At 40.3% G+C, this 27,672-nt stretch overlaps 2 protein-coding genes across 2 annotated transcripts; both read left to right on the forward strand.

The window, feature by feature from the left end:
- The first annotated feature begins 2,672 nt into the window (after positions 1-2,672).
- Positions 2,673-3,653, forward strand: LOC116893962 (olfactory receptor 2AT4-like). The gene has a single exon (XM_032895679.1). It carries the CDS (start codon positions 2,673-2,675, stop codon positions 3,651-3,653), a length of 981 nt encoding a protein of 326 aa, XP_032751570.1.
- A 15,881-nt stretch (positions 3,654-19,534) lies between these two features.
- LOC116893963 (ribosomal biogenesis factor) lies at positions 19,535-19,946 on the forward strand. The gene has a single exon (XM_032895680.1). It carries the CDS (start codon positions 19,584-19,586, stop codon positions 19,875-19,877), a length of 294 nt encoding a protein of 97 aa, XP_032751571.1. The 5' UTR covers positions 19,535-19,583; the 3' UTR covers positions 19,878-19,946.
- The last annotated feature ends 7,726 nt before the right edge of the window (positions 19,947-27,672 follow it).

The following is a 27,672-nucleotide window of genomic DNA, read 5'->3' on the forward strand; positions in this document are numbered from 1 at the left end:
GAGAGACTGAGTATAAAAAGACAGAAGCTCTCGGCATCCGGAACCAATGGGTGATCACGAGCTGTGGGATGCTGGAGTAGACTCTACACCAGCAGCAGGCAAGGAGATACGCCTGCAGGTAAGATTCAGACCTCCCACAGGAAAACGGATAACAGCAGAAGTCGTGGGAAATGAAACTGCAGCAAATATCGAGCTTTTATGTGGTTTAGCCTCAGTAAGCATTGTCTGTCTAAGCAGTCTCTCCATTAAAATAAAATTAAAACCTTCTAAGTGGCAGATGAGGGGAACAAGGTTCAGAATGTGAAGTGACGTAAAGGCCACATGCATGGAGGGTACAACAGGGATTCACACTTGGTCACTCTTCGATCTCCCAAGTCCACACACTTGACTCTTAAAGAGCCAGTGATTCGTGAAGGGAAGAGGGGCTCTGTCACTTGGAACAGACTGTGTCACATCTGTCTCTGCAGCCCTTCCATTGCTAAACACATAGGGGACGCGCAGCAGGTGGATCACTGTACTTGAAATCCCTTGGAAATCTTTATCTCACAGACGTCACTGTGCAAATGAGCAAAACAAGGCTCGAGGCTCCAAGACTCCACCTGAGAGTGGCTGAGCTCTCTTGATTGACAGGTGTGGCTTAGTCCTTGGAATCTGGATTCAAAACGATTCTCTGTTCTGCCGTATCACCACCTTGTCCTTGGACACGGCCTCCCCTTCTCTTACATTCAGATCCTGTGTTTTGAAGAGGGATGGTTTCTCCCTGGCAGTGCTGTGTAATAAGAGGAGATGGCAAGACATTTAGGTTGGGCATTCAGGTGACCGATGCATGGTTCTTCTTTCCCCACCAACACTGGAACAGGTAACTAGGCAGCTACTGTCTGGAAGATCTTCTAGGGCAGGGCCTGCTGGTCTAAGCCCAGGATTCAGACTTAGCATATACTTCAGGATAAAACAACCTCAACTGAAAATGAGCATAAGAGACAGACACAAATTAACTGTCTAGCATTCAGATATCAGAAGAATTGGTCTTATCTGGTATCGAGAGAGGGAGAGAGAGAGAGAGAGAGAGAGAGAGAGAGAGAGAGAGAGAGAGAGAGAGAAACACACACACAAACACAACACACACAGACACACACACACACACACACAGAGAGAGAGAGAGAGAGAGAGAGAGAGACAGACACTTTGGAAATTTGACCACCTAGGTTTGCTGGGAAGGACACGTGGGTGAATGAGCCTTTTCCCAGGAGTCACAGGCACAGCAGAGACGGCCTGCAGGAGCAGCTAGCTGGTGGTGGCATCTGGGAAACCTCTGTCCTGTGTGCACAGTCACTGCCCTATGCGGGCAGCTAAAAATTATAAAAAAGCTTTCCAGTTATTGCATTAGTGGTTTAAGGGTGAGAGATGTTTCCTTAGATGAATGGGAAATTGGGTTGGCTCTAAAGCAGGTAAGAAGGCTGTACTCGCAAATCACCAGGTAGGGGACAGCTATTTCATCCAAAGGATGAGCCCAACGTTGAGAATAAGTCATTATTTTTTTCTTCATCTCAGTAGCTCCAAATTGGTGGCTAATTGGCTTCTGATTCCTTTGAGAAGGTCCTTTTTAATCGGAACCATTGTATGTCCCAGTGCCCACGAACCATCCCAGGGTATCCTGGCACCCCTGAGTAGGGTTCAAGAGTCCTTCTAGGTGGGGGACAGTGTTCAGTCAGAGAACCTGCTGATCTGAGGTAGCCTCCAGACAGGATCAGTCAGTGAGCCTGCTAAGATTTTTTTTTCTTCCTGAGGAATTGTGGACAATGAGGACCGTCATCGGGAGCACCATCAAGAATGATTCTTCCCTGTTCTGAACATTCTCAGAGTCACCATTGCCCTGTCACAATGACAGAGCGCCCCCACTCACTGACTTAGAGCCGGATACAGGGATCCCAGGGTCAGAATGTAGATGTTTTAGCTTAGAAGCAGACAAACAAGAGAGAAAGAAGTCAGTCCCAGGTTAGCGATTGCGATGGGAGGCAGTGTGTTCTAGCAAACCTCAGAAACATCTGGTTCCCACAAGCAGATGGTGACAAGGGTGTCAGTCTCTTAAAAAATCTTGAAGTATTGTCAGAAGAGAAGAAAAAGAGTCCTGGTGTAGGGGATTTAATGCCCCCCCCGCCCTGCAGATCATATGATACATAAAGAAAACAACCACCCAAAGTTCCACGACATAGTGAGACGGTCATGTGACAGGTTGGGTAATGGCTTTCTTTACCATTAAGACTTCAGAATAATAGAACATGCCCTCAAAAACATCACACATACTTAGTGGTGCAGATAGTTTGTCTATACTTGATTCTAAAAGCAAAGAGTGTATTTTGGTGCCAGAGAAAGAATTTGGGGACGATTTCTAACTCCTGATTCTCTTGCTCCAGCTCTAGGGGGCTGACCAGGTCTAGGTGATACTGGGGAGTAGAACCAGCCTTTAGAGTGCTGGGGTAGGGCTTCTACCGACTGAGGGACTTGAAATGGTAGTAAATAGTAATAGTAATATTATTATTAGTATAATTATTAAATAATGATCTGATTGTTATGCAATTCTCACGCCAGAATTTCTGCTCCTTCTGTTTACAGATGGGTGTGATTTCACGATGTCTGCTCTCTCCAGCCTGAGCATCTGGCTTTAACACAGCATGGAGAACGTAGCCTGTAATGGGTCAGGGGACTCTCAGACCAGCTTCTACCTTATAGGCATCCCCTCTCTGCAAAAATCCCTCTTCCTTCCTGTCTTCTTCATCTTTCTCCTCCTCTACCTGCTCATCCTGGTGGGGAACACCCTGATCCTGGTGGCTGTGGTGGCCGAACCCAGCCTCCACAAGCCCATGTACTTCTTCCTAATCAACCTTTCGGCTCTAGACATCTTCTCAACTACAACCACTGTCCCCAAGTTGCTGGCCCTGTTCTTGCTGGAAGACCACTTCCTCAGCTTCCCTGCCTGCTTCCTGCAGATGTATCTATTCCATGGTTTCAACTGCTCAGAAGCCTTCATCCTGGTGGTCATGGCCTATGACCGCTATGTGGCTATCTGCCGCCCTCTGCACTACCCCGTCCACATGACCCCACAGACAAACACTGCACTGGCAGCCAGTGCCTGGATCACCGCTCTCCTCCTGCCCATCCCAGCAGTGGTACAGACTTCCCACATGGCATTTGACAACATCGCCTACATCTACCACTGCTTCTGTGACCACCTGGCCGTGGTCCAGGCTTCCTGCTCAGACACCAGTCCCCAGACGCTCATGGGCTTCTGCATTGCCATGGTGGTGTCCTTCCTCCCCCTCCTCCTGGTGCTCCTCTCCTATGTGCGAATCCTGATCTCAGTGCTTCGGATCAACTCCAAGGAAGGGCGTTCCAAAGCCTTCTCCACCTGCAGCTCCCACCTCCTGGTGGTGGGCACCTACTACTCATCCATTGCCATAGCCTATGTGGCCTACAGGGCTGATCTGTCCCTGGACTTCCACATTGTGGGCAATGTGGTGTTTGCCATTCTCACACCTGTTCTCAACCCTATCATCTACACCCTGAGGAACAAAGATGTCAAGGCAGCCATCACTAAAATCATATATATCAAGATCCAGGCTGTAATAGGGATATTAACCTTTAAGTCAAGTTAGTTCTATTCCCAGAACACTGACCAGGGGTGCTTAGCACAGACTAGAAACTCATTAAATAAATATTGTTGAATGCCTAAGTTGATAATATTCTTGGTCTCTGTTAACTAAGAACAAACTGAAGATATATTTTCCTAGGAAAAGCAGTAGGTTTTCCTAAAATTTCTGGAAAAAATCCTCCCTTCAACTTATAAACCAACAAGGGGAAGGAAGTGGTAGGGTGTTGGGACAGAAAGACAGGCCAGCACTGTGCAGATTCTGACAATAAGTACAGGTAACCAAAAGAATCCATCCACTGGTACCGGATGCCTGCAGTGGGTGGTGAGGGGTATGTTTCTAAGGAGATCGATTGCATATGAGAACTTAATTTTGATGTGAACTTAAAACTGATGGAAACATAAAGTGTGCTGATTTAAGAATAGTGGCTGTCTTGTCTAGCATTCTTTAGTTTGTAATTTTCTCATCTGTGGACGTGTGCCATAGAAGAGATCTATGTAGGTGATGTTTCACCATGCCATAGCAGAGTGGAAGTGATACCCATCTGCTCTAGTCACCAAGGGTGTGATGACACTGGTCATGTTGTTAGCGTTTGGCTTAAGGAGAAACCGTCCGACTGCCTTTGAGAGGGGTCATCTGAGTATGCATTCCCACTAGCAATGAGTGTGCCTGATGAATTTTCACCTTCCTTCCCTCTTGTTGGTGGTCGTTTACTTTAGAACGTCTGACAACTATGCAATGGCCTCTCGTGGTTGTAACCAGCACAGACATTGCCGAGACTCTCACTGAGTTACTCTCTTGGTATGTGTAGTGTTGAAGTTAGTTTCTAGACAACTCTTACCCCTAAAGTAAGAGACTATATAGATTAGATTCATATGGGTGAGAAATAAATTGGAGGAGATTTTGGCCTGGTACTGTGGACTTTAATCCCGTTCCTCACAAAGCAGAAGCAGGCAGATCTCTGTAAACTCAAGACCGGTCAGAGCTCCTTAGTGAGAGAGCCTGTCTCAAACAAACAAAAATGGTGTCTGAACTCTTAAACATTGTTAAGAGATTGATTTTTTTCACATGCTCATTTTTTTTGTCCATTTCTCCTGTTTGGTGAGGGCTCTTCTCAACTTTTGGGTTTCCTGTTTTCATGTTAAATTTTAAGAGTTCACTACATGTGCTACCTACAAGCCCCTTTTCAGACATGCGATTAACAAGAGGGTTCTTCTAGTCAGTGACTAATCTTTGTATTTTTTGTGTGGTGTGCTCGTGTACGTGAATGTTCATGTCATGTGGGTGCAGGCGTGTGTGTGTGAGTGTGTGAGTGTGTGTGTGTGTGTGTGTGTGTGTGTGTGTGCTTGTGTGTATGTGAGAGAGAGACAGGAGGCCAAAGGTCAACCTCAATGTCCTTCCCAGTCACAAACCACCTCAGATTTGAGTCAGGGCCTCTCACTGGCCTAGAGCTTACAGAGTACGCTACACTGACTGACCCGCAAATGTCAGGGATCCTTCTGTCTAACAAAGTTTAATCCTAGCACTAAGAAACCCAAGAAAATATACATCAGTAAAATTGAGTAGAGTTCATAAATAGATACAAACAAATATTAGTTGACATTGATATTTAAGAAAATTGAGGGCATTTAATAGTAAAGAGTAGACTTTGGACCACAAAACAATTGGATGTCCATATGCAAAAAAAAAATCTCAAACTTTACATCTTATCCAAAATTAGACTGAAATGGGAAATGTAAAACTAAAAAAATTCTGGAAACATACTATTTTCCATAGGGAAGCAACTTTGGTTTGGCGATGAAAACTAAATAAATCCAGTAGTGGGAGAATCTGTCTCAAAAGACAGGGTGAAATGAATGAAGGAATCTGACACTGACTTTTGGCCTTCAAAACCTGTACACAGATATGCACACAAATAACACACACACACACACACACACACACACACACACACACGCACGCACAGGCACATGTAAATACATGCGTACACATGCATATAAACACACAAACATGCACACCCACGCAAACACATGCACACATGAACATACATGCACACACATCATAACTGATTTTTTATTTTCCTTGACATTTCCAAATTGGTCCATGGTTATTTAAGACTGTTTTGTTTAGAATATTTTTACAATCTCCATCCCCATGTCTTACCGTTTTCTAGCTGAATTCCATTGTGCTTCAAGAATAATAAACTTAGTCTTATACCCATTTAAAATTTCCTTCTACTTTTAAAATATGCTTCTGTTTAATAGCCCCAAGTACGGCCCCTCTTGGCAGCAGTTTGCCCGTGGCAGTTTGTGTGGCTTGGACATGTGTCTTGCTGTTGCTCTGTGGAGCGTTCACTCAGATCTACTCATCTACCCATGCTGTGCCTTCTGTTCCTCAGGTGACTTCCTGTCAGCTGGTGCTGGCAATTATTGAGAGAGGGGTTTTAAAGTCTCCAATCCCAATCAGAGATTTGCCCACTTTCCTTCAGTTCTGCAGTTTTTGTTTTCCTGTATGTTCAGGGGCTCACTTAGGAGCAGACATATAGAGGATTCTTTCTCGTGCTTTAGGACACGTTCTTAATGCCTGGTCATTTCCTTGGTTATGAAAATAGTTTTTATTCTGTCATTAATACACCTATTGCAACATGATACATATTTTTACATCTCTGCATCCAATGTTATCTTAGCCCTGAAGGGATTTTGTTTTTGTGGCTTTTTAGACAAGGTCTCACTCTGAAACGGCCATTCTGAAACTTGATATGTAGGCCAGAGCTCACAGAGATCTGCCTGTTTCCGTCTCCCAAGTGCTGGGATTAAAAAGTGCATGCTACCTCGTCTGGCTATTAAAAGGATTTCTTACACAAAGAATATAGTTAGGTCTTGCTTCTTTATCCAATCTAACATTCCATTTTAACTGGTATGTTGAGGCAATTAATCTAATTACCGATTACAGTCCATCATCTTACTAGCTGTTTTTTTCCTAGTCAATCTGTTCTTTCTTATTTTCTTTTTCTCTCTTCTCTTATATTACTAATTTTTTAAAATTTTGTGTGTATGCATTGTTTTATCATACAGGCATGTTTTACCTGCATGTATGTCTATGTACCACATACATGAAATGCCTGTGGAGACAACAAGAGGACATTGGATCCCTTAGGAGTAGAGTCACAGAAGATTGAGTTGTCATGTAGGTACTGGAAGTCAAACCTGGATTCACAGGAAGAGTGGCCAACGTTTTTTTTTTTTTTTTTTTTTTTTTTTTATTAACTTGAGTATTTCTTATATACATTTGAATGTTATTCCCTTTCCGGTTTCGGGCAAACATCCCTCCCCCTCCCCTTCCTTATGGGTGTTCCCCCCACCCCTCCCCCCATTGCTGCCCTCTCCCCAACAGTCTAGTTCACTGGGGGTTCAGTCTTAGCAGGACCCAGGGCTTCCCCTTCCACTGGTCCTCTTACTAGGATATTCATTGCTACCTACGAGGTCAGAGTCCAGGGTCAGTCCATGTATAGTCTTTGGGTAGTGGCTTAGTCCCTGGAAACTCTGGTTGGTTGGCATTGCTGTACATATGGGGTCTCGAGCTCCTTCAAGCTCTTCCAGTTCTTTCTCTGATTGTTCAACAGGGGTCCTGTTCTCAGTTCAGTGGTTTCCTGCTGGCATACACCTCTGTATTTGCTGTATTCTGGCTGTGTCTCTCATGAGCGATCTGCATTCACATTTTGATCATCCGTCTTGAGTTTCATTTGTTCTAGGCATCTAGGGTAATTCAAGCATTTGGGCTAATAGCCACTTATCAATGAGTACATACCATGTATGTCTTTCTGTGATTGGGTTAGCTCACTCAGGATGATAGTTTCCAGTTCCAACCATTTGCCTACGAATTTCACAAAGTCATTGTTTTTGATAGCTGAGTAATATTCCATTGTGTAGATGTACCACATTTTCTGTATCCATTCCTCTGTTGAAGGGCATCTGGGTTCTTTCCAGCTTCTGGCTATTATAAATAAGGCTGCGATGAACATAGTGGAGCACGTGTCTTTTTTATATGTTGGGGCATCTTTTGGGTATATGCCCAGGAGAGGTATAGCTGGATCCTCAGGCAGTTCAATGTCCAATTTTCTGAGGAACCTCCAGACTGATTTCCAGAATGGTTGTACCAGTCTGCAACCCCACCAACAATGGAGGAGTGTTCCCCTTTCTCCACATCCTCGCCAGCATTTGCTGTCACCTGAGTTTTTGATCTTAGCCATTCTCACTGGTGTGAGGTGAAATCTCAGGGTTGTTTTGATTTGCATTTCCCTTATGACTAAAGATGTTGAACATTTCTTTAGGTGTTTCTCAGCCATTCGGCATTCCTCAGCTGTGAATTCTCTGTTTAGCTCTGAACCCCATTTTTTAATAGGGTTATTTGCCTCCCTGCTGTCTAACTTCTTCAGTTCTTTGTATATTTTGGATATAAGCCCTCTATCTGTTGTAGGATTGGTAAAGATCTTTTCCCAATCTGTTGGTTGCCGTTTTGTCCTAACCACAGTGTCCTTTGCCTTACAGAAGCTTTGCAGTTTTATGAGATCCCATTTGTCGATTCTTGATCTTAGAGCATACGCCATGGGTGTTTTGTTCAGGAAATTTTTCCAGTGCCCATGTGTTCCAAATGCTTCCCTAGTTTTCTTCTATTAGTTTGAGTGTGTCTGGTTTGATGAGGAGGTCCTTGATTCACTTGGACTTAAGCTTTGTACAGGGTGGTAAGCATGGATCGATCTGCATTCTTCTACATGTTGACCTCCAGTTGAACCAGCACCATTTGCTGAAAATGCTATCTTTTTCCATTGGATGGTTTTGGCTCCTTTGTCAAAATCAGGTGCCCATAGGGTGTGGGTTCATTTCTGGGTCTTCAATTCTGTTCCATTGGTCTATCTGTCTGTCTCTGTACCAATACCATGCAGTTTTTATCACTATTGCTCTGTAATACTGCTTGAGATCTGGGATAGTGATTCCCCCTGAAGTCCTTTTATTGTTGAGGATAGTTTTAGCTATCCTGGGTTTTTTGTTATTCCAGATGAATTTGCAAATTGTTCTGTCTAACTCTTTGAAGAATTGGATTGGTATTTTGATGGGGATTGCATTGAATCTGTAGATTGCTTTTGGTAAAATGTGGCCAACGTTCTTAACCACTAAGCCATCTCTCCAGTCCCCAGGTTTTTAAATGTATGACTCTATGTTATCATTTCTTTTGGCTGTTTTTGATAGTAATAATTGACAAGTTGATTGCTCTGAGAGGGCTATAAGATTTTAGTAAACTCCTGATTATATCTGTGAGGGCAGTTTCAGAGAGGATTAATTAAGGGGTAACACAGAGAAGCATGCTGTGGAGAGGCTCAAATGCAGCAAAGGCGTTTAATGGGAAAGCCGGATGGAAGTGTAGATGATGGTAAAGTCTGTGTTCAGGAGGCTGCAAGTGGGGTGTCTCTTCACAATTGATCTAGACTCTAGATATTATTCATGTCCTATTCTGGCAGACTTTCTCTGGATTTTGTTCATGGTCTAAGACTTTTTGTGAGGTTGAGTTCAGAGATGATGGGTGAATTAATCTGGAATAGGAAATTTCAAGGCAGTCCAGAATTCAGGCCGTGATATGGTTGTTATAGCTTGTTTTAGTCAGATTTACAGTGAAATTGGGAGCTCGGCAGAAAGACTTGATAAGCTTGCACTTTGATCAGAAAATTCCCTCTAAAATAGGTTAATGGAGGCATTGTTTCTAAAGGATTTAACAGTATTAAAAGAAATCTCGGCCCTCAGGCAAAGTAGAGGGGAAGAATGTAAGTTCAAGGCTATCCTGAGCTATGTGGTAAGTTCCAGATCTGGGTAGACTACATTGAGTCCTGTCTCAACAATAGCAAAGATGCATTCAATTCATCTTAAAAAAATGTCAAGACTCCAGCAACTGCAGTTTCAAGGGTCTGAAAGAATAAACTTGACTGAAAGGTCCACTCTTGAAAAGAGCGTGACTCCAAAGTGCACTGGGTTGCCTGAGAAGTTGTTCACTCTGAAGTTTATGGTTATTTGGTACACTTGCCTTTAGAAATAAAGCTTTCAAGGACAGTTTTACACATGTGTAGATATGTACCTTCATTTCTATTGGGAAGTAAGTTCAGAGTGGAAGTTGTGGGTCATGTGGTAAATGTATGTTTAATCTAAAACCAATGCTGCAAAAGCTTCCCAGTGTGTCCCACTCCCAGAAACAATGCGTTGCCCCAGTCCCTCCGTATACCCAGTACTTGGTGTCGTCTCAGACCTGTAGCCGTTCTCTTGATTGCAGAGTAACAGCTCATAGTAGCTTTGTGCTGACTTCATTTGGTTTGGCTTTGGTTTTTGAGATAAGTTATGCAGCGCCTGGGACTCTCTTGCTCCTGCCTTCTGAATGCAGGAGTTGCAGGTTTGAGCCACTGTGCCCGGCTTCGCTGTGGCTTGATTTTGCACTCCGGTGTTTAGTGATAGCATTTACTATCTTCTCGTGTGCCCATTAGGCTTCATCATGTCTTATTCTTGTATGTGCATGTTCAAATGTTTTGAAAATTATACTCCTAAATAAAATCTACTCCTACTTTCATATTTTTATGATCTACTGAACTGAATTAGAGTTGCTTTCATGAGTATGTATGTAGGGTTATATCTGCCCTAGCAGTCATTAGTTAATTCCGCAGCTAGTAGGAGAGGTCTTACCAGCAATTTTCCCATTCACACTGAAATGGGGACTGGTCTTGTGCAGCTAACTATAGCTTCTATAAATTCATGAGTGAAATGGACATTTCATGACCAGAAAATGGCAGTTTGTAGCACTTTCCCCAATTTCTGACTCTTATTAATTTCTTAGTCAGCTCTTCTACAATGTTTCCTGACCTCTAAGGGAGGGTAGTGATGTAGAATCCCTATTTTGAGCAACGTATACTCAACACTCATTTCTTCTCAGCATTTTGACCAGTTAAGTCTCTGTATTAACTACTCCCACTGTGAAAAGGTTTTCTGACCATGATTGAAAGAAACATTAATACCTGGAATAAATATAAGTATTCAAAATGTAGTTTGAAAATTTGTCCATTTAGCAGAACAAAAATAGTAGGTTCCTCATAGTGTCCAAGACCTCCCCAGTCTTGGGCTTTTGGTCGTGAGCCTGGCCTTTAACAGCTGAGCCATCTCTTTAGCCCAGTCTTGGGCTTTTGACCATGTTCCCAACACCAGGCATGAATTCCCTTCTGTGGAACAGGCTTTAAATTCAGGCTTAATTTAAACAGTTCTATAACAATTGTACCACTGTTGCACTAATAAGCAACATGAAAGGTTGAAATTATGACATGCAGGGGACCATAAGGTAAAACCATTGATAACTTTCTGTTCAAGAAGGCTGCATAGTATCTCACAGCACTTGAAGGCTAGCCAGCAGTGAGGACATATCCAGTAGGTCTCAGCTTGATTTCTCTCTGCCCTGCCAAAGTCTATGATGTCTTCAGCAATAATGTCTTACTATCTAGTTTAATGGGCAACTCAAGGGCAATAGACTATCATATTTTGGGGTCTCAGGCACCTCCCTGACTAAAAACTCATAGGGAGGTATCTCAGATATGGCATTGGGTTTTTGGTAGTCTGTTTAAATTTATTACCAATCCCTAGCAGCATTGAAACTACTTTTAAAATCATGTTTGAATTAACTTACAAAGGAGTGAGTTTCCACATGAATTTCATATACAAAATGTGTATGATCATTTTTCATATATCTTTTGTTTGGATTAACTCTTACAGCTGCCATTTTTCCCCATCCCTAGTACTCCCCATTCTATTTTAATATTTCATGTGTTCTAATATTCCCTTCCTCTGCTTAAAGGATACCCCCACTGTGTGTCTTTTCTAGCTTTCTGACCACTACAGGCAGTTCAAATTAAACACACAAATCTAAAGATTCATTGTTAGGATCTGTTAGGACATATGGGTTTGTCTTAGGGACCTAGTCCATCTCACTCAATATATTTTCAAGTTCCACTCATTTCCTTGCAAATTTTATTTTTCTTCCTAGTTGAATGACACTTCATCTGTATATGTATCATATTTTCACTTTCCTTTCATCGGTTGATGACAAGTGGGCTGATTCCATTCCCAAGATACTGTGAATAGAGCGGCAAAGAGTATGGGTAAGCCAGAATCTATCTAGTAGAAGAGTCCTTTTGGTAGCAGAGTAATTCTGGATTCATAGAATGTATTTGGAAGGTTCATTTATTTCTATTTTGTGGAATAGTTTGAGGAACATCAGTATTAATTTTTCATTGAATGCATAGTAAAATTCAACGGTGAATAAGCTAGTCATACACTATCCTTTGTCAAGGGAATTTTTTTTCTTTTTTTCGGAGCTGGGGACCGAACCCAGGGTCTTGTGCTTGCTAGGCAAGCACTCTACCACTGAGCTAAATCCCCAACCTGTCAAGGGAATTTTTAAAAAATTACCTTTTCAGTCTCATTGCTTGTTTCTGATATATTTAGGTTTCTTATATTCTTATAATTTTGGTAGGTTATGTATTTTTTTTCAAGTTTTCTGGTTTATTGTACTAACGTTATAAAACTCTTTCCTAATGATCATCTCAATTTCTGTAGTATCTGTTGTAATGCCCCCCCTTCCTCTCTACTTGTGAGTCCTTTCTATGTTTCTTCTAGTTAATCTGGCCAAGGGCATCAATTCTGTTTATATTTGAAAGAACAGTCTTTGTCTCACTGTTCTCTTGTATTGTACTTCTAGTCTGCATTACAGTTCTTTCCCTTTGTTCTTTACTGTTTCTCCCTTCCACTAACTTAGAGTTTGGTTTGCTCTTGTTTCATTAAAGACTGTGAGGTGTATCATTAAGCTATTCATTTGAGACTTCTCTGCTTGTTTGTTTTTTTAATGTAGATGCCCATCGCATTTGTCAGAGCCTACAGATTCTGCTGTGCAGGGATAGAATCTTCATTTGACTCTGTGAACACTTTAATTTCTCCAGCAACGCACTATTTATCCAAAGGTACACAATTTAGTCTTCATGTGTTTGTATAGTTTCTGCAGTTTCTCCTGCTGTTAACTTCATGCTTTATGTGAATTGAGCCTGGCATAATGAAAGACATTATTTCACTTTTTTTATATTTGCTAAGACTTATTTTATGGATTAAAGTATGAAGTGGAAACTTAAGGGTTCTTTTGAAAAGCTGTTGTGCTGGATTGTGTTTTGCTGGGGCAGACATGTGAAGGAGTGTTTTCCTGAAGGGGACACAAGTGAAAGGATACTTTTCTAAAGCAGACACAGAAGAAAGGATGTTCCGCTAAAGCAAACACATGAAAGGACACGTGATGAAGGATTCTTCCCTAATGACATGCATGTACCGGTCTGCCTTAACGTGTGCTGTTGAGCTCCATTTGTCATGACTCCATAGAGAGAAACATATCAAAAAACTTTTTGATACGTTTCTGCAGCTTCTTGCCATTTCCTTGGATTCAGGCCGCTTGGCAGAGTGATGTCAGCTGGAGACTCATGTGGAGTTTTGCTAAGAAAGACTCATGTGCTAAGGCAAGACACATGGTGAGGCATGGGACTCATGGGACACATGATGTTTGGAGGGAGTATAAATAGGACTCAACAGACAGTGACAGGGGCTTGCAGAGCTAGCTTTGCAACTCTCCTTCACTTAGTTGAGAGAGGCATGGCAAAGAATTTCTGATGTCCCTGGTGATCCTGCTTTCTCCTGCTGACTCAGGCTGATTCAGCTGAGGCCTGGCTGTTCCTGCTAGGTTCTGCCACCACTGCTGACCTATGAACTGGATGCATTGCTGGTGTATGTGTGGAGTGTTTGCGAGGGCATCGAGCTGCCTCTGCTGAATCATGTGGACTGAACTGCTGATTTCCTGACAATGCAGATGGGATTTGCTCTAAAGGACAAGTTCTAAACAGGTCCACTTCCCTTGTATCATAATAAACTTTCTCTAATACTACTTCTGGTGGGTGGTGGGCTAGAAGAGAGGTGAAAGCGTTTAAGAACCATTATTAAAAATAGGGTTTGAAAAATTTAGGCTTACACTAATATGACTCTTTTTAGAAAAGTTGCATGTGCTCATATGAAGATTGTGTATTATGCCACTTTGAGATGAAATTTTATAATGAAACGCCTGCTAAATTCATTTGATCTATAGCGTAACTTAATGCTAATATTTCTTTGTTGATCTTTATTGATGAGAGTAGGGAGTTGAAACTACCTTTTAGTATTATCTTGGGAGCCTATTTTTATCTTAAATCCAGGGCTATCTGTCTTAAAGGATTGGGTTGTTCAGTATTCAGCACTCTTCTTAGTGGATTGTTCTTTCATCGGTGCATAGTGACCTTAATCTCTTCTGATTTTAGCATGAAATCTGGTTTGGTTCTTTTTTTAACACACAATAATAGCCACATCTTGACTGGGGAGATAAACTTCCTGCAGGAAGCAAATTGTTAAATCTTGTTGGCTAATTCAATCAGTCCGATCTTTAATTGGATAATTAAGGCCATTGGCATTCAGAGTTTTTGTCGAATGAATGGACAAGTTCCTAAAGTCAGTCAGGTCAGTTTTTATCTGGCTGCTTTGAGGAGTCTCTGTCCATTTCTTTCTCCATTATTCATCTTGGAGGTTTACTGAATTAATAGTGATTGATTCGCTCCTGCTTATCATTTGATCATCTACTCTTCTGGTGTGAATTTTTAAATTTCTCATGCTTTTGTAATTACGATTACCCTCCTCCTCCTCCTCCTCCTCCTCTTTCCCTTCCTCCTCTTCCTCCTCCTTCTCCTCCTCCTCTTTCTCTCCTCCTCCTCCTCTTTCCCTTCCTCCTCTTCCTCCTCCTTCTCCTCCTCCTCTTTCTCTCCTCCTCCTCCTCCTCTTTCTCTTCCTCCTCCTCCTCTGATCCAATTGATAAGATATAATTGCCCACCTAGACACACAAAGCCCTGTACACATCCATCCCTTAAGAACATTCATAACAACCTGTAAATGTGCAGAGAGGACTCTTAACGCAGCCTCCATGTTCTCTCTGCTGCTTCTCCGCCTTACTCCTCCAGTCTCCTCTCTCTAAAACTTTTTTCCCATCCACCCTTCCTTCTCATCCAACGACAGACCTCATTCTTTCTTGTACCTGCCTACACTTGCGTGATGACATCATCCTACATGCCGCCATGCTCTGACCTTGATGCTAATGGACTGAACCTCTGAACCTGTAAGCCAGCCCCAATTAAATGTTGTCCTTAAAAGAGCTGCCTTGGTCCTGGTGTCTGTCCGTAGCAGTAAAACCCCGAATAAGACAGTCATCTACTATCATCTCATTTTATTCCTGAAAGTGAAGCCCGGACTTGTGTTCATAGTTGGCCTATAAGAATATTCAAAGCATTTTACCCCTATTCCCATGTTTTCTTTTTATCATCTACCCTTCCTGAACTTTTTTTCTGAAGCAAGGTCTCACACTGTAGCCCAACCGGCTGGGAACTATATACCTCAGGATGGCTCTAATTGTAATGTCCCTGCCTCAGCCTCCTGAGCACTGGGGTTGCAGGCATGTGGCTCCTGCATCACTCTAACTATATCATAAAGTGGAATCTTACTTCCTGCTCACGTCTAGATTTTTACAGGTATTGATTTATATGTATATAATATACAGGAACAGACTTATATACCAAACACTAAATTTAAGGTACAAAACTGTTTCATCAGCCTAAATTAACTTTTATGTCACACTGTAGTAAAAATACATATGCTATACAATGTCTATTCCCTGACTCTGGAAATCGTTAATCTGTTCTTATCATTTTCTGGTATTTAAACAATGCTCTAGAAATGCAACCACACAGTAAGTGATCTTTCAAGACCAGCATTTTGTCGTTTACTATAATAGTCCAAGGATCAAACTATTAGCGCTATGTTCTTTTCTACTACATAGTAGTATTCCATAGTAAGAATGGTTTGTTTAGCCAATCACTCACTGTAGAAAATTTGGGTCGTTTCTCATTTGCAGCTATCACAGGTAAAGCTGCCAAGAAAACTTTTGTAAAAGTTTTTGAGCCAAGACAGTATGTCTGGGTGGGTCATGTTAAGTGTATGTTTAACTTTTAAAAATTTCCAAACTCTTCTACCCAGTAGCTGTACTTTTTGCTTTCCTGTCATTGGTGTATGAGGAATCTAGTTTGCATTCTCAACAGTATTTGGTATTTTCACTATTTTTATAGCAGTCCTGATAAGTGTATGACACTCTATGGAATTCAATATATATTCACATAATTACTTGTCAGCTACATACCCTCGGTAGCGACAATGTTTATGTCTCTTTTCATTTTCTACTGGTATTGCTCATTTTTAAGTCTTAAGCAAATCCTTTTCACTGATCAGTTATTACATGGTTTGCTCTTAATTTTTTTGCAGAATAGAGAGTTTTAATTTTGATGAAGTCCAATACTTTTTTTTCTTGTGAAATTTTGCTTTTGAGTTGAATATTAAGCACTTAACTCCTGAAAATTCTTCTTGAATAATTTTTTTCTAAGTTTTCCATATTGGATTTAAATCCATGATACATTTGGAGGTACTATTAGAATATACTTTGTGGACTTGGGGAGGTTCAATTTGTTGAAAAGACTGTCTTTTCTGCTTTGAATCACATTTGTACTTTTTCAAAATTACTGAAGCCTATTATTGTGGGTTTATTTCTGAGTTTTCTTTCCTGTTGCATTGATTCTTCTGCAAATATCATAGTATCTTGATTACTATAGCTTTATAACAAGTCTACCTATATAATATATGTAGTTATATAATGTAGGTCCTCCAACTCTTTCAAAATTGATTTTTGTTTAGTAAATTGTATGCCAGGTATTTTCATCTGCCATTTTTTACTTTTTTTGACGCTTTTTATTTTATTGGATTATTTTTTAATTTACACTTCAAACGTTATCCCCTTTTCCAGTTTCTGCTCTAGAAACCCACTATCTCCCTCTGCTTCTATGAGGGTCCTCCCCCATCCATCCACCTACTCTCTCCCACCTCCCCGCCCTGACATTCCCTCACACTGGGGCATTGAGCCCTCAGAGGACCAAGGGCCTCTCCTCCCATTCATGACAGACAAAGCCATCCTCTGCTAAATATGCAGATGAAGCCATAGGTTCATCCCTGTGTTCTCTTGGTATGGTGGTTTAGTCCCCGAGAGCTCTCGGGGGTCTGGTTGGATAATATTGTTGTTCTTATGGGGTTGCAATTCCCTCAACTACTTCAGTCCTTTCTCTAACTCCTCCATTTGGAGACCCCCTTATCAGTTCAATGGTTGGGTATGAGCATCTGCCTCTGTAATTGTCATGCTCTGGCAGAGCCTTTCAGGAGACAGCTATATCAGGCTTCTGTCAGCTTGCACATCTTGGCATCTGCAATATTATCTGGGTTCAGTGACTGTATATGGGATGGATCTCCGAGGAGGGGCAGTCTCTGGATGCTGGGGCATCCCTTTTATTCAGTCCCTGCTCCACAATTTGTCTCCATATTTTCTCCCGTGAGTATTTTTGTTCTTCTTTCTAAGAGGGACTGAAGCATCCACACTTGGGTCTTCCTTTTTCTTGAACTTCATGTGGTCTGTGGATTGTATCTTGGCTATTCCAAGTTTTTGGGCTAATATCCACTTATCAGTGAGTGCATACCATATGTGTTCTTTTGTGATTTGGTTACCTTATTCAGGAAATTATTTTCAAGTTCTATCCATTTGCCTAAGAATTTCATGAAGTCATTGTTTTTAATACCTGAGTAGTATTCCATTGTGTAAATGTACATTTTCTGTATCCATTCCTCTGTTGAAAGACATCTATGTTCTTTCTAGATTCTGGCTATTATAAATAAGGCTGCTATGAACATAGTGAAGCATGTGGCTTTGTTATATGTTGGAGCATCTTTTGGGTTGACTAGGAGTGGTATAACTGGGTCCTTAGGTAGTACTATGTCCAATTTTCTGAGGAACCGCCAGGTTGATTTCCAGAGTGGTTGTACCACCTTGCTGTCCCACCAACAATGGAGGAGCGTTCCTCTTTCTCCATGTCCTTCCCAGCATCTGTTGTCACCTAAGTTCTTTATCTTAGCCATTCTGACTGGTGTGAGGTGGAATCTCAGGGTTGCTTTGATTTGTATTTCCCTGATGACTAAGGATGCTGAACATTTCTTTAGGTACTTCTCAGCCATTCAATATTCCTCAGTTGAGAATTGTTGTTTAGCTCTGTACCCCATTTTTAAAATAGGGTTATTTGATTCTCTAGAGTCTAACTTCTTGAGTTCTTTGTATATATTGGATATTAGTTATCAGATGTAGGATTGGTAAAGATCTTTTCCCAACCTCTTAGTTGCCATTTTGTCCTAATGACAGTGTCCTTTGCCTTACAGAAGATTTGCAAGTTTATGAGGTCCCATTTGTTGATTCTTGGTCTTACAGCACAAGCCTTTGTTGTTCTGTTCAGGAGATTTCCCCATGGGCTCATGTTTCTGAGATTCTTCCCCAATTTATCTTCTATTAGTTTCAGTGTATCTGGTTTTATCTTGAGGTCCTTGATCCACTTGGACTTGAGCTTTGAACAGGGAGATAAGAATGGATCTATTTGTATTCTTTTACATGCTGACTATCAGTTGAATCAGCACCATTTGTTGAAAACACTGGTCTTTTTTCATTGGATGGTTTTAGCTCCTTTCTCAAAGATTAAGTGACCATGGGTGTGTGAGTTCATTTCTGGGTCTTCAATTCTGTTGTTGTTGTTGTGGTTGTGGTTGTGGTTGTGGTTGTTATTCCAAAATGAATTAGCAAATTGCTCTTTCTAACTCTATGAAGAATTAAGTTGGGATTTTGATGGGGATTGCATTGAATCTGTAGATTGTTTTCGACAAAATGGCCATTTTTTACTATAATAATCCTGCCAATCCATGAGCATGAGGGATCTTTCCATCTTCTGAGATCATCAATTTCTTTCTTCAGAAACTTGAAGTTCTTGTCATACAGATCTTTCACTTGCTTGATTAGAGTCACATCGAGGTATTTTATATTATTTGTGACTATTGTGAAGGGTGTAGTTTCCCTAATTTCTTTCTCAGCATGTTTAGCCTTTGAGTAGAGGAAAGCTACTGATTTGAGTTAATTTTATATCCAGCCACTTTGCTGAAGTTATCAGCTGTAGGAGTTCTCTAGTGGAATTTTGGGGGCCGCTTAATTATACTATCATATCATCTGCAAATAGTGATATTTTGACTTTTTCCTTTCCGATTTGTATACCTTTGACCTCTTTTTGTTGTCTAATTGCTCTGGCTAGGACTTCGAGTACTATATTGAATAGGAGTGGGCAGCCTTGTCTAGGCCCTGATTTTAGTGGGATTGCTTCAAATTTCTCTCCATTTAGTTTGATGTTAGCTACTGCTTTGCTGTATATGGCTTTTACTATGTTTAGGTATGGGCCTTTAATTCTTGATCTTTACAAGACTTTTGACATGAATGGGTATTGAATTTTAACAAATGCTTTCTCAGCATCTAATGAGATGATCATGTGGTTTTTCTCTTTGAGTTTGTTTACATAGTGGATTACACTGATGGATTTCCATATATTGAACCATCCCTGAATCCCTTGGATAAAGCCTATTGACCATAATAGATGATTATTTTGATGTGTTCTTGGATTTGGTTTGTGAAATCAAATCTGTCACTCTATGTCTTTTTATTGGGGAATTTTATTGAGTATTTTTGCATCCATATTCATTAGGGAAATTGGTCTGAAGTTCTCTTTCTTTGTTGGGTCTTTGTGAGGTTTAAGTATAAGCCCAATTGTGGCTTCATAAAAGGAATTGGGTAGTGTCTTGAGCTTGTGGATGGCATCACTGTGAACGTGCAGTCTCGTGAACTTTGACAATGGCCAAGAACAAACTAAAAGGGCAGAAGTCCAGGAATGTATTTCATATAGCCAGCCACAAAACTTTGAAGGCTAAAAACAAGGCAAAACCAGTTACTACTAATCTTAAGAAGATAAACATTATGAATCATGAAAAAGTCAACAGAATGAACAGAGCTTTTGTAAATATACAGAAAGAACTTGCAAACTTTTCAAAAAGCCTTTCTCTTAAGTCTGTGCAGAAAGAGCTGAAGCACCATGAAAAAGAACCAGCTAACGTTGATGAAGCGACACGACTAATGGCTCAGTTGTAATACAGTGACAGTGTATCACATTTCCCCAAAGACCAATAAATTCAATGTTTCATACAAAAAAAAAAAAAAGGAATTGGGTAGTGTTTCTTCTGTTTCTATTTTGTGGAATAGTTTGGACAGTAATGGTGTTAGTCTTCTATGAAGGTCTGATAGAATTCTGCACTAAACCCATCTAAGTCCTAGGCTTTTTTTTTGGATGGGAGACTTTTAAATGACTGCTTCTAGGAGTCATTTAAAATGATTTCTTTAGGAGTTATGGGACCTTTAGTGGTTTATATGATCATAATTTAACTTTGGTACCTGATATCTGTCTAGAAAATTGTCCATTTCATCCAGATTTTCCAGTTTTCTTGAGTATAGGCTTTTATAGTAGAATTTGATAATTTTTTTAAATTTCCACAGATTCAGCTGTTATGTCTCCCTTTTCATTTCTGATTTCATTAATTTGGATGTTCTTTCTGTGCCCTCTGGTTAGTCTGGTTAAGGGCTTATCTATTTTGTTGATTTTCTCAAAAACCAGTTCCTGGTTTTGTTGATTCTTTGTATAGTTCTTTTTGTTTCTACTTGGTTGATTTTAGCCCAGAGTTTATTTCTTCCCTTCTATTCCTCTTGCATGTATTTGCTTCTTTTTGTTCTAGAGCTTTCAGGTATGCTGTCAAGCTGCTGATATATGCTCTCTCCTGTTTCTTTTTGGCGGCACTCAGAGCTATGAGTTTTCCTCTTAGTACAGCTTTCATTGTATCCCATAAGTTTGGGTATATTGTACCTTCATTTTCATTAAATTCTAAGAAGTCTTTAATTTCTTTCTTTATTTCTTCCTTAACCAAATTATCATTGAATAGAGCATTGTTCAATTTCCATGTGTATGTGGACTTTCTGTTGTTTTTGTTGTTATTGAAGACCAGCCTTAGTCCATGGTGATGTGCTATGATACATGGATTATTTTATCTTCTTGTATCTGTTGAGGCCTGTTTTGTGACCAATTATGGTCAGATTTGGAAAAACTACCATGAGGTGCGGGAAGGTATATTCTTTTGCTTTAGGATGAAATATTCTATAGATATCATTAAATCCATTTGGTTCATAATTTCTGTTAGTTTCACTGTTTTGCTGTTTTGTTTCTGTTCCCATGACCTGTCCATTGATGAGAGTGGGTGTTGAAATCTCCCACTATTATTGTGTGAAGTACAATGTGTGCTTTGAGCTTTAGTAAAGTTTCTTTTATGAATGTGGATACCCTTGCATTTGAAGCATAGATATTCAGAGTTGAGAGTTCATCTTGGTAGATTTTTCCTTTGATGAGTATTAAGTGTCCTGACTTATCTTTTTTTGGTAACTTTTGGTGAAAGTCAATTTTATTTGTTATTAGAATGGCTACTCCAGTTTTTTTCTTGGGACCATTTGCTTGGAAAAATTTTCCCCAGCCTTTTACTCTGAGGTAGTGTTTGTCTTTGTTACTGAAGTGTGTTTCCTGTATGCAGCAAAATGCTGTGTCCTGTTTATGTATCCAGTCTGTCAATCTATGTCTTTTTATTAGGGAATTGAATCAATTGATGTTGAGAGATATTAGGAACCAATGATTGTTGTTGAGGTGGAATCATGTTTGTGTGGCTATCTTCCTTTGGGCTAGTTAAAAGAAGATTACTTTCTTGCTTTTTCTAGGGTGTAGTTTCTATCCTTGTGTAGGAGTTTTCCATCTATTATCCTTTGCAAGGCTGGATTTTGGAAATAGATTGTATAAATTTGGTTTTGTCATGGAATATCTTGGTTTCTCCATTCATGGTAATTGAGAGTTTTGTTTGGTATAATAGCCTGACTGGCATTTGTGTTCTCTTAGGGTCTGTGTGACATTTGCCCAGGGTCTTCTAGTTTTTATAGTCTCCATTGAGAAGTCTGGTGTAGTTCTGATAGGTCTGCCTGTATATGTTACTTGACCTTTTTCCCTTACCGCTTTTAATATTCTTTCTTTATGTGTTTATTGTGTTTAGACTATTATGTGACAGGAGGAATTTCTTTTCTGGGCCAATCTATTTGAAGTTCTGTAGGCTTTTTGTATGTTTATGGGCATCTCTTTCTTTAGGTTAGGGAAGTTTTCTTCAGATACTACTACAAAAGCCTATACTCAACAAAACTGGAAAATCTGGATAAAATGGATAATTTTCTAGACAGATGCCAGGTACCAAGGTTAAATCAAGATCAGATAAACCATCTAAACAGTCCCTTAACTCCTAAAGAAATAGAAGCAGTCATTTAAAAGTCTTCCAAACAAAACAAAACAAAACAAAAAAGTACAGGACCAGATGGGTTTAGTGTAGAATTCTATCAGATCTTCATAGAAGACCTCATACCAATACTGTCCAAACTATTCCACAAAATAAAAACAGAGGAAATACTACCCAATTCCTTTTATGAAGCCAAAATTATACTTATACATATGCCACACAAAAACCCAACAAAGAAAGAGAACTTCAGATCAATTTCCCTTATCAATATCCATGCAAAAATACTCAATAAAATTCTCACAAACCAAATCCAAGAACACATCAAAATGATCATCTATCATGATCAAGTAGGCTTCATCCCAGGGATGCAGGGATGGTTCAATATATGGAAATCCATTAGCGTAATTTACTATATAAACGAACTCAAAGAAAAAAACCACATGATCATCTCATTAGAAGCTGAGAAAGCATTTTACAAAATTCAACAACCCTTCATGATAAAAGTCCTGGAAAGATCAGGAACTCAAAGCCCATACCAAACATAGTAAAAGCCATATACAGCAAACCAGTAGCCAACATCAAACTAAATGGAGAGAAATTTGAAGCAATCCCACTAAAATCAGGGCCTAGACAAGGCTGCCCACTCTTTCCCTACTTATTCAATATAGTACTCGAAGTCCTAGCCTGAGCAATCAGACAATGAAAGGAGGTCAAAGGGATACAAATTGGAAGGAAAGAAATCAAAATATCACTATTTGCAGATGATATGATAGTATACTTAAGTGACCCCAAAAGTTCCACCAGAGGACTCCAGCAAAGTGACTGGGTATAAAACTAACTCAAACAAATCAGTCGCCTTCCTCTGCTCAAAGGCTAAACAGGCTGAGAAAGAAATTAGGGAAATGACACCCTCCACAATAGTCACAAATAACATAAAATACCTCGGTGTGGCTCTAACCAAACAAGTGAAAGATCTGTATGACTTCAAGTCTCTGAAGAAAGAAATTGAAGATCTCAGAAGATGGAAAGATCTCCCATGCTCATGGATTGGCAGGATTATTAGAGTAAAAATGGCCATTTTTCCAAAAGCAATCTACAGATCCAATGCAATCCCCATCAAAATTCCAACTCAATTCTTCATAGAGTTAGAAAGAGCAGTTTGCAAATTCATCTGGAATAACAAAAAACCCAGGATAGCTAAAACTATTCTAAACAATAAAAGAACTTCTGGGCGAATCACCATCCCTGATCTCAAGTTGTACTACAGAGCAATCGTGATAAAAACTGTATGATATTGGTACAGAGACAGGCAGGTGAATCAATGGAATAGAATTGAAGACCAAGAAATGAACCCACACCCCTATGGTCATTTAATTTATGACAAGAGCTAAAACCTTCCAGTGGGAAAAAAGATGGATTTTTCAACAAATGGTGCTGGTTAAACTGGAGGTCAGCATGTAGAAGAATGCAAATCAATCCATTCTTATCACCCTGTACAAAAGCTCAAGTCCAAGTGGATCAAGGACCTCCAGATAAAACCAGATACACTCTAATAGAAAAAAAGCGGGGAAGAGCCTCAAATACATGAGTACTGGGAAATTTTCCTGAACAGAACACCAATGCTTTATGCTCTAAGATCAAGAATTGACAAATGGGACCTCATAAAGCTGCAAAATTTCTGTAAGGCAAAGGACACTGTCATTAGGACAAAACAGCGACCAAGAGATTGGGAAAAGACCTTCATCAATTCTACATCCGATAGAGGGCTAATATCAAATATATACAAAGAACTCAAGAACTTAAACTCCAGAGAGTCAAATAACCCTATTAAAAATGGGTACAGAGCTAAACAAAGATTTCTCAACTGAGGAATATCAAATGGCTGAGAAGTACCTAAAGAAATGTTCAACATCCTTGTCACCAGGAAAATGCAAATCAAAACAACCCTGAGATTCCACCTCACACCAGTCAGAATGGCTAAGATCAAAAACTCAGATGACAACAGATGCTAGTGAGGATGTGGAGAAAGAAGAACAATTTTCTATTGTTGGTGGGATTGAAAACTGACACAACCTGTCTGGAAATCAGTCTGGAGGTTCCTCAGAAAATTGGACATTGCACTACTTGAGGACCCAGCTGTACCACCCTTGGGCATATACCCAAATGATGCTCCAACATACAACAAAGACACATGCTCCACTGTGTTCATAGCAGCCTTATTTATAATAGCCAGAAGCTGGAAAGAACCCAGATGCCCTTCAACAGAGGAATGGATACAGACAATGTGGTACATCTACACAATGGAATATTACTCAGCTATCAAAAACAATGACTTTATGAAATTCTTAGGCAAATGGATGGAACTAGAAAATATCATCCTGAGTGAGGTAACCCAATCACACACACACACACACACACACACACACACACACACACACACACACACACAAACCACACACATAGTGTGCACTCACTGATAAGTGGATATTAGCCCAAAAGCTCAAATTACCAAAGATACAACCCACAGACCACATTAAGCTCAAGAAGGATGACCTAAGTGCGGATGCTTCAGTCCTTCTTAAAAATCCTTCAGTCCTTAAAAATATTCATAGGAGGAGATATGGAGACAAAGTTTGGAGCAGAGACAGAAGGAATGGCCATTCAGAGCCTGCCCCACCTGGGGTTCCAGCCCATAAGCATACACCCAACAAACCCAGACAATATTGCTGATGCCAAGAAGTGCATGCTAAAAGGATTGTGATAGAGGTGTCCTGAGAGGCTCTGCAAGAGCCTGACAAATACAGAGGTTAATGCTCCCACCCAACCACTGAACTGAGAACAGGGTCCCCATTGAGGAGTTAGAGAAAGAATTGAAGGAGCTGAAGGGTCTTGCAACCCCATAAGAACAACAATGACAGCCAACCAGAGCTCCCAGGGACTAAACCACCATCTCACACATGGACAGACCCATGGCTCCAGCTGCATATGGCCTTTTTGGGCACCAATTCTAGGAGAAGCCCTTGAGCCTGCCAAGGCTGAATGCCCCAGTGTAGGGGAATGTCAAGGTGGGGAGGGGGGAAGGGATGGGTAGTTGGGGAGGGAGAACACCCTCATAAGAGAAGGGGGAGGGGCAGGGGATAGGGTGTTTATGGACTGGAAACCAGGAAAGGGAATAATATTTGAAATGTAAATTTTAAAATATCCAAGAGAGAGAGAGAGAGAGAGAGAGAGAGAGAGAGAGAGAGAGAGAGAGAGAGAGAGAGAAATAGCTCTATCTCTAACATTAGTGTACTATATTCAATAAGAACAATTATGAGAACTCTCTGGTAAGGATTACATTCACAATGTCCATTTGATTTCTCTTGGCAACTTTGGAGAATGTACCCCATTATCTATCCTACCGTGGTGAGTCCAAAGTTCTGTACCTAAATCAGTTCTAATATGTAAATCACTTTCTACCATCTCATAACTTGCATTTACCAACTTTAAAACATTTTCTTAGACACTAAAACATTTCCTTAGATCCTAAGCAACTTAATCCTTTATGTCTTTAATCTTCATAAACTTACATCTCTTTCATGAGCTTTCTTTTCTGAATCTGATAGCAAGGAAACCTGTAAGATTATAACAGTCTAGTCTTCGACCCAATCAGGGACTTGAGAAGGATAAAATCTACCGAAGAAAGCAAAGTGCAGATCAAGAAGCTTCCATACCTGTAGAAATGTCCGAGACTTCTGACTAGCTGGGCAGTCACTTGTGTTTTGTCTGGGTTGGTGGGGCATCCATCTTTGGCCACCAGGCACAGAAAATCTGACAGACTCTTCTGTGAAGCCAGATTTTAAAGGATTGCCCCACCTGTCTCAGCAAAGGGTTAGCTGACTTCTCAGTGTCCTGCTGGTCCACAATTTAGAGAGCATGCTCTCAGCAGCCAAGGTAAAGGGCAGTTTTTTGCTCAGTGTTCAGCATTGCCATATTTGAATCCAAGTCCAGGTGGAGGCTGTTTGGTGCCAACCATCTTCAAAGTAGACTGGGGATACAGGAGATGATGTCTCTCTCCATCAGGAAAGCCTTTTATTATTCAAACACCTGAAATGCCACATTCCAAGCTATACTACATGCAATGTTTGAGGAAACAGTCTGTGAATTGAGGCAGTCTGTGAAGCTGCATCACCTGGGACACTTTCTTTGTCTTCATCGGTGTCTGGACCATTTATTCTGCAAACACACACACGTTTAAAGATAACATTGTAGGAACATTTTGGTATTAACACATGTGTGGCACATGCAATGTGCACAAATCAGCTAATGATGATTCTCTGCTCTATGTTTGAGATGGTGAAAGGCAACTGTCGGTTTTTTAATAAGTCTGTTTGGACAGCATAACCAAAGTGTAATACAAGTCTCCATTCATGCCGTATGAAAGGACAGCATGTAATAATGAATTGTGAGGACCAGGTAGCCAGTCTCTGAGCTGTTCCCATGTAAGGGGATTGGTGTTCATGTCAGATATTTTGTTGTTTTTATGGGTTTCTTATTCCCTGTCACCAGCCAAAATTTTCAGGAGGTCTTCCCTAGTGAAATCTAATCTTTATTAATTTTGAAGGAATCCACAGTTTTTGTTTCCTGTAGAAACAAAGGCATATCCTCTTCCCCAAGGCAAGCATTTCCAGACTTCCATCGTGAAAGTGACACATCTCTAGAGTATATAGGATAGTTTAATTCAGCAGTTCTTTCTAAAACCCAGTGTTTCTCAGCAGCTGTGCTACCTGTCTCTTTGACATTGAAGAAATTTAAAGTTAAATCATTCTGTGATCTAGCTTTGGAAGATCCCATACCCCCTTTTGTTTTATGAACATTTCTTTTAAAGCGTGGTTAGATCTTTCCATAGTTTCTTGACCTGTATGGTTGTAAAGAATACCTGCGACATGTTCTGTGTTATAATGTTTTTTATACTGTTGCACTTTACTGGATATATATGCCAAAGCGTTATCAATTTTAATCTGCAAAGGTATCCCTAAGATAGCCATCATTTTTAATAAGTACGCAATTACAGAAGCAGTCCTTTGAGAACTCAAGGCAGATGCCCATTGGCGTTGTGAGTAGTTGTCAATTTATGATGTACATACTTTAATCTTCCAAACTCTGCAAAATGAAACACATCCATCTGCCAAATTTCGTTTTGGGGGGGGTACCTTTTGCATTAATTCTGGGTAGGCAATGGAGCTTGATTATACAAAGAGCAAGTAGGACAATTTTTTATAATTTCCTTGGCTTGTTACCAGGTTAGAGAAAAACTTTTCTTTAAACCTCTACTATTTACATGATGACTTTTATGAAAATTCGAAGCTTCTAACACTTTTCCTATTAATAATTGATCTACCTCCTCATTTCCTAGTGCCAATGGTTCTGACAAACCTGTATGAGATCAAAAATGGGTTATATATAATGGATGATCTCTGTTTCAAATTATGCCATAGCTGTAGAAATAAAAAATTCTGAACTTCTGGAATAAGTTCAGCAGTTTCTGTATGCAAGACAACTCTTACAACTAATACCTCCAGAAACTTAAACAG

Source organism: Rattus rattus, chromosome 2 (genome assembly GCF_011064425.1).
Source record: "Rattus rattus isolate New Zealand chromosome 2, Rrattus_CSIRO_v1, whole genome shotgun sequence".
Classification (NCBI taxonomy): domain Eukaryota; kingdom Metazoa; phylum Chordata; class Mammalia; order Rodentia; family Muridae; genus Rattus; species Rattus rattus.

Bases quoted from the DNA above. Each gene is read 5' to 3' on its own strand.
- LOC116893963 (XM_032895680.1), top strand. From the start codon at position 19,584: ATGGCCAAGAACAAACTAAAAGGGCAGAAGTCCAGGAATGTATTTCAT.
- LOC116893962 (XM_032895679.1), top strand. From the start codon at position 2,673: ATGGAGAACGTAGCCTGTAATGGGTCAGGGGACTCTCAGACCAGCTTC.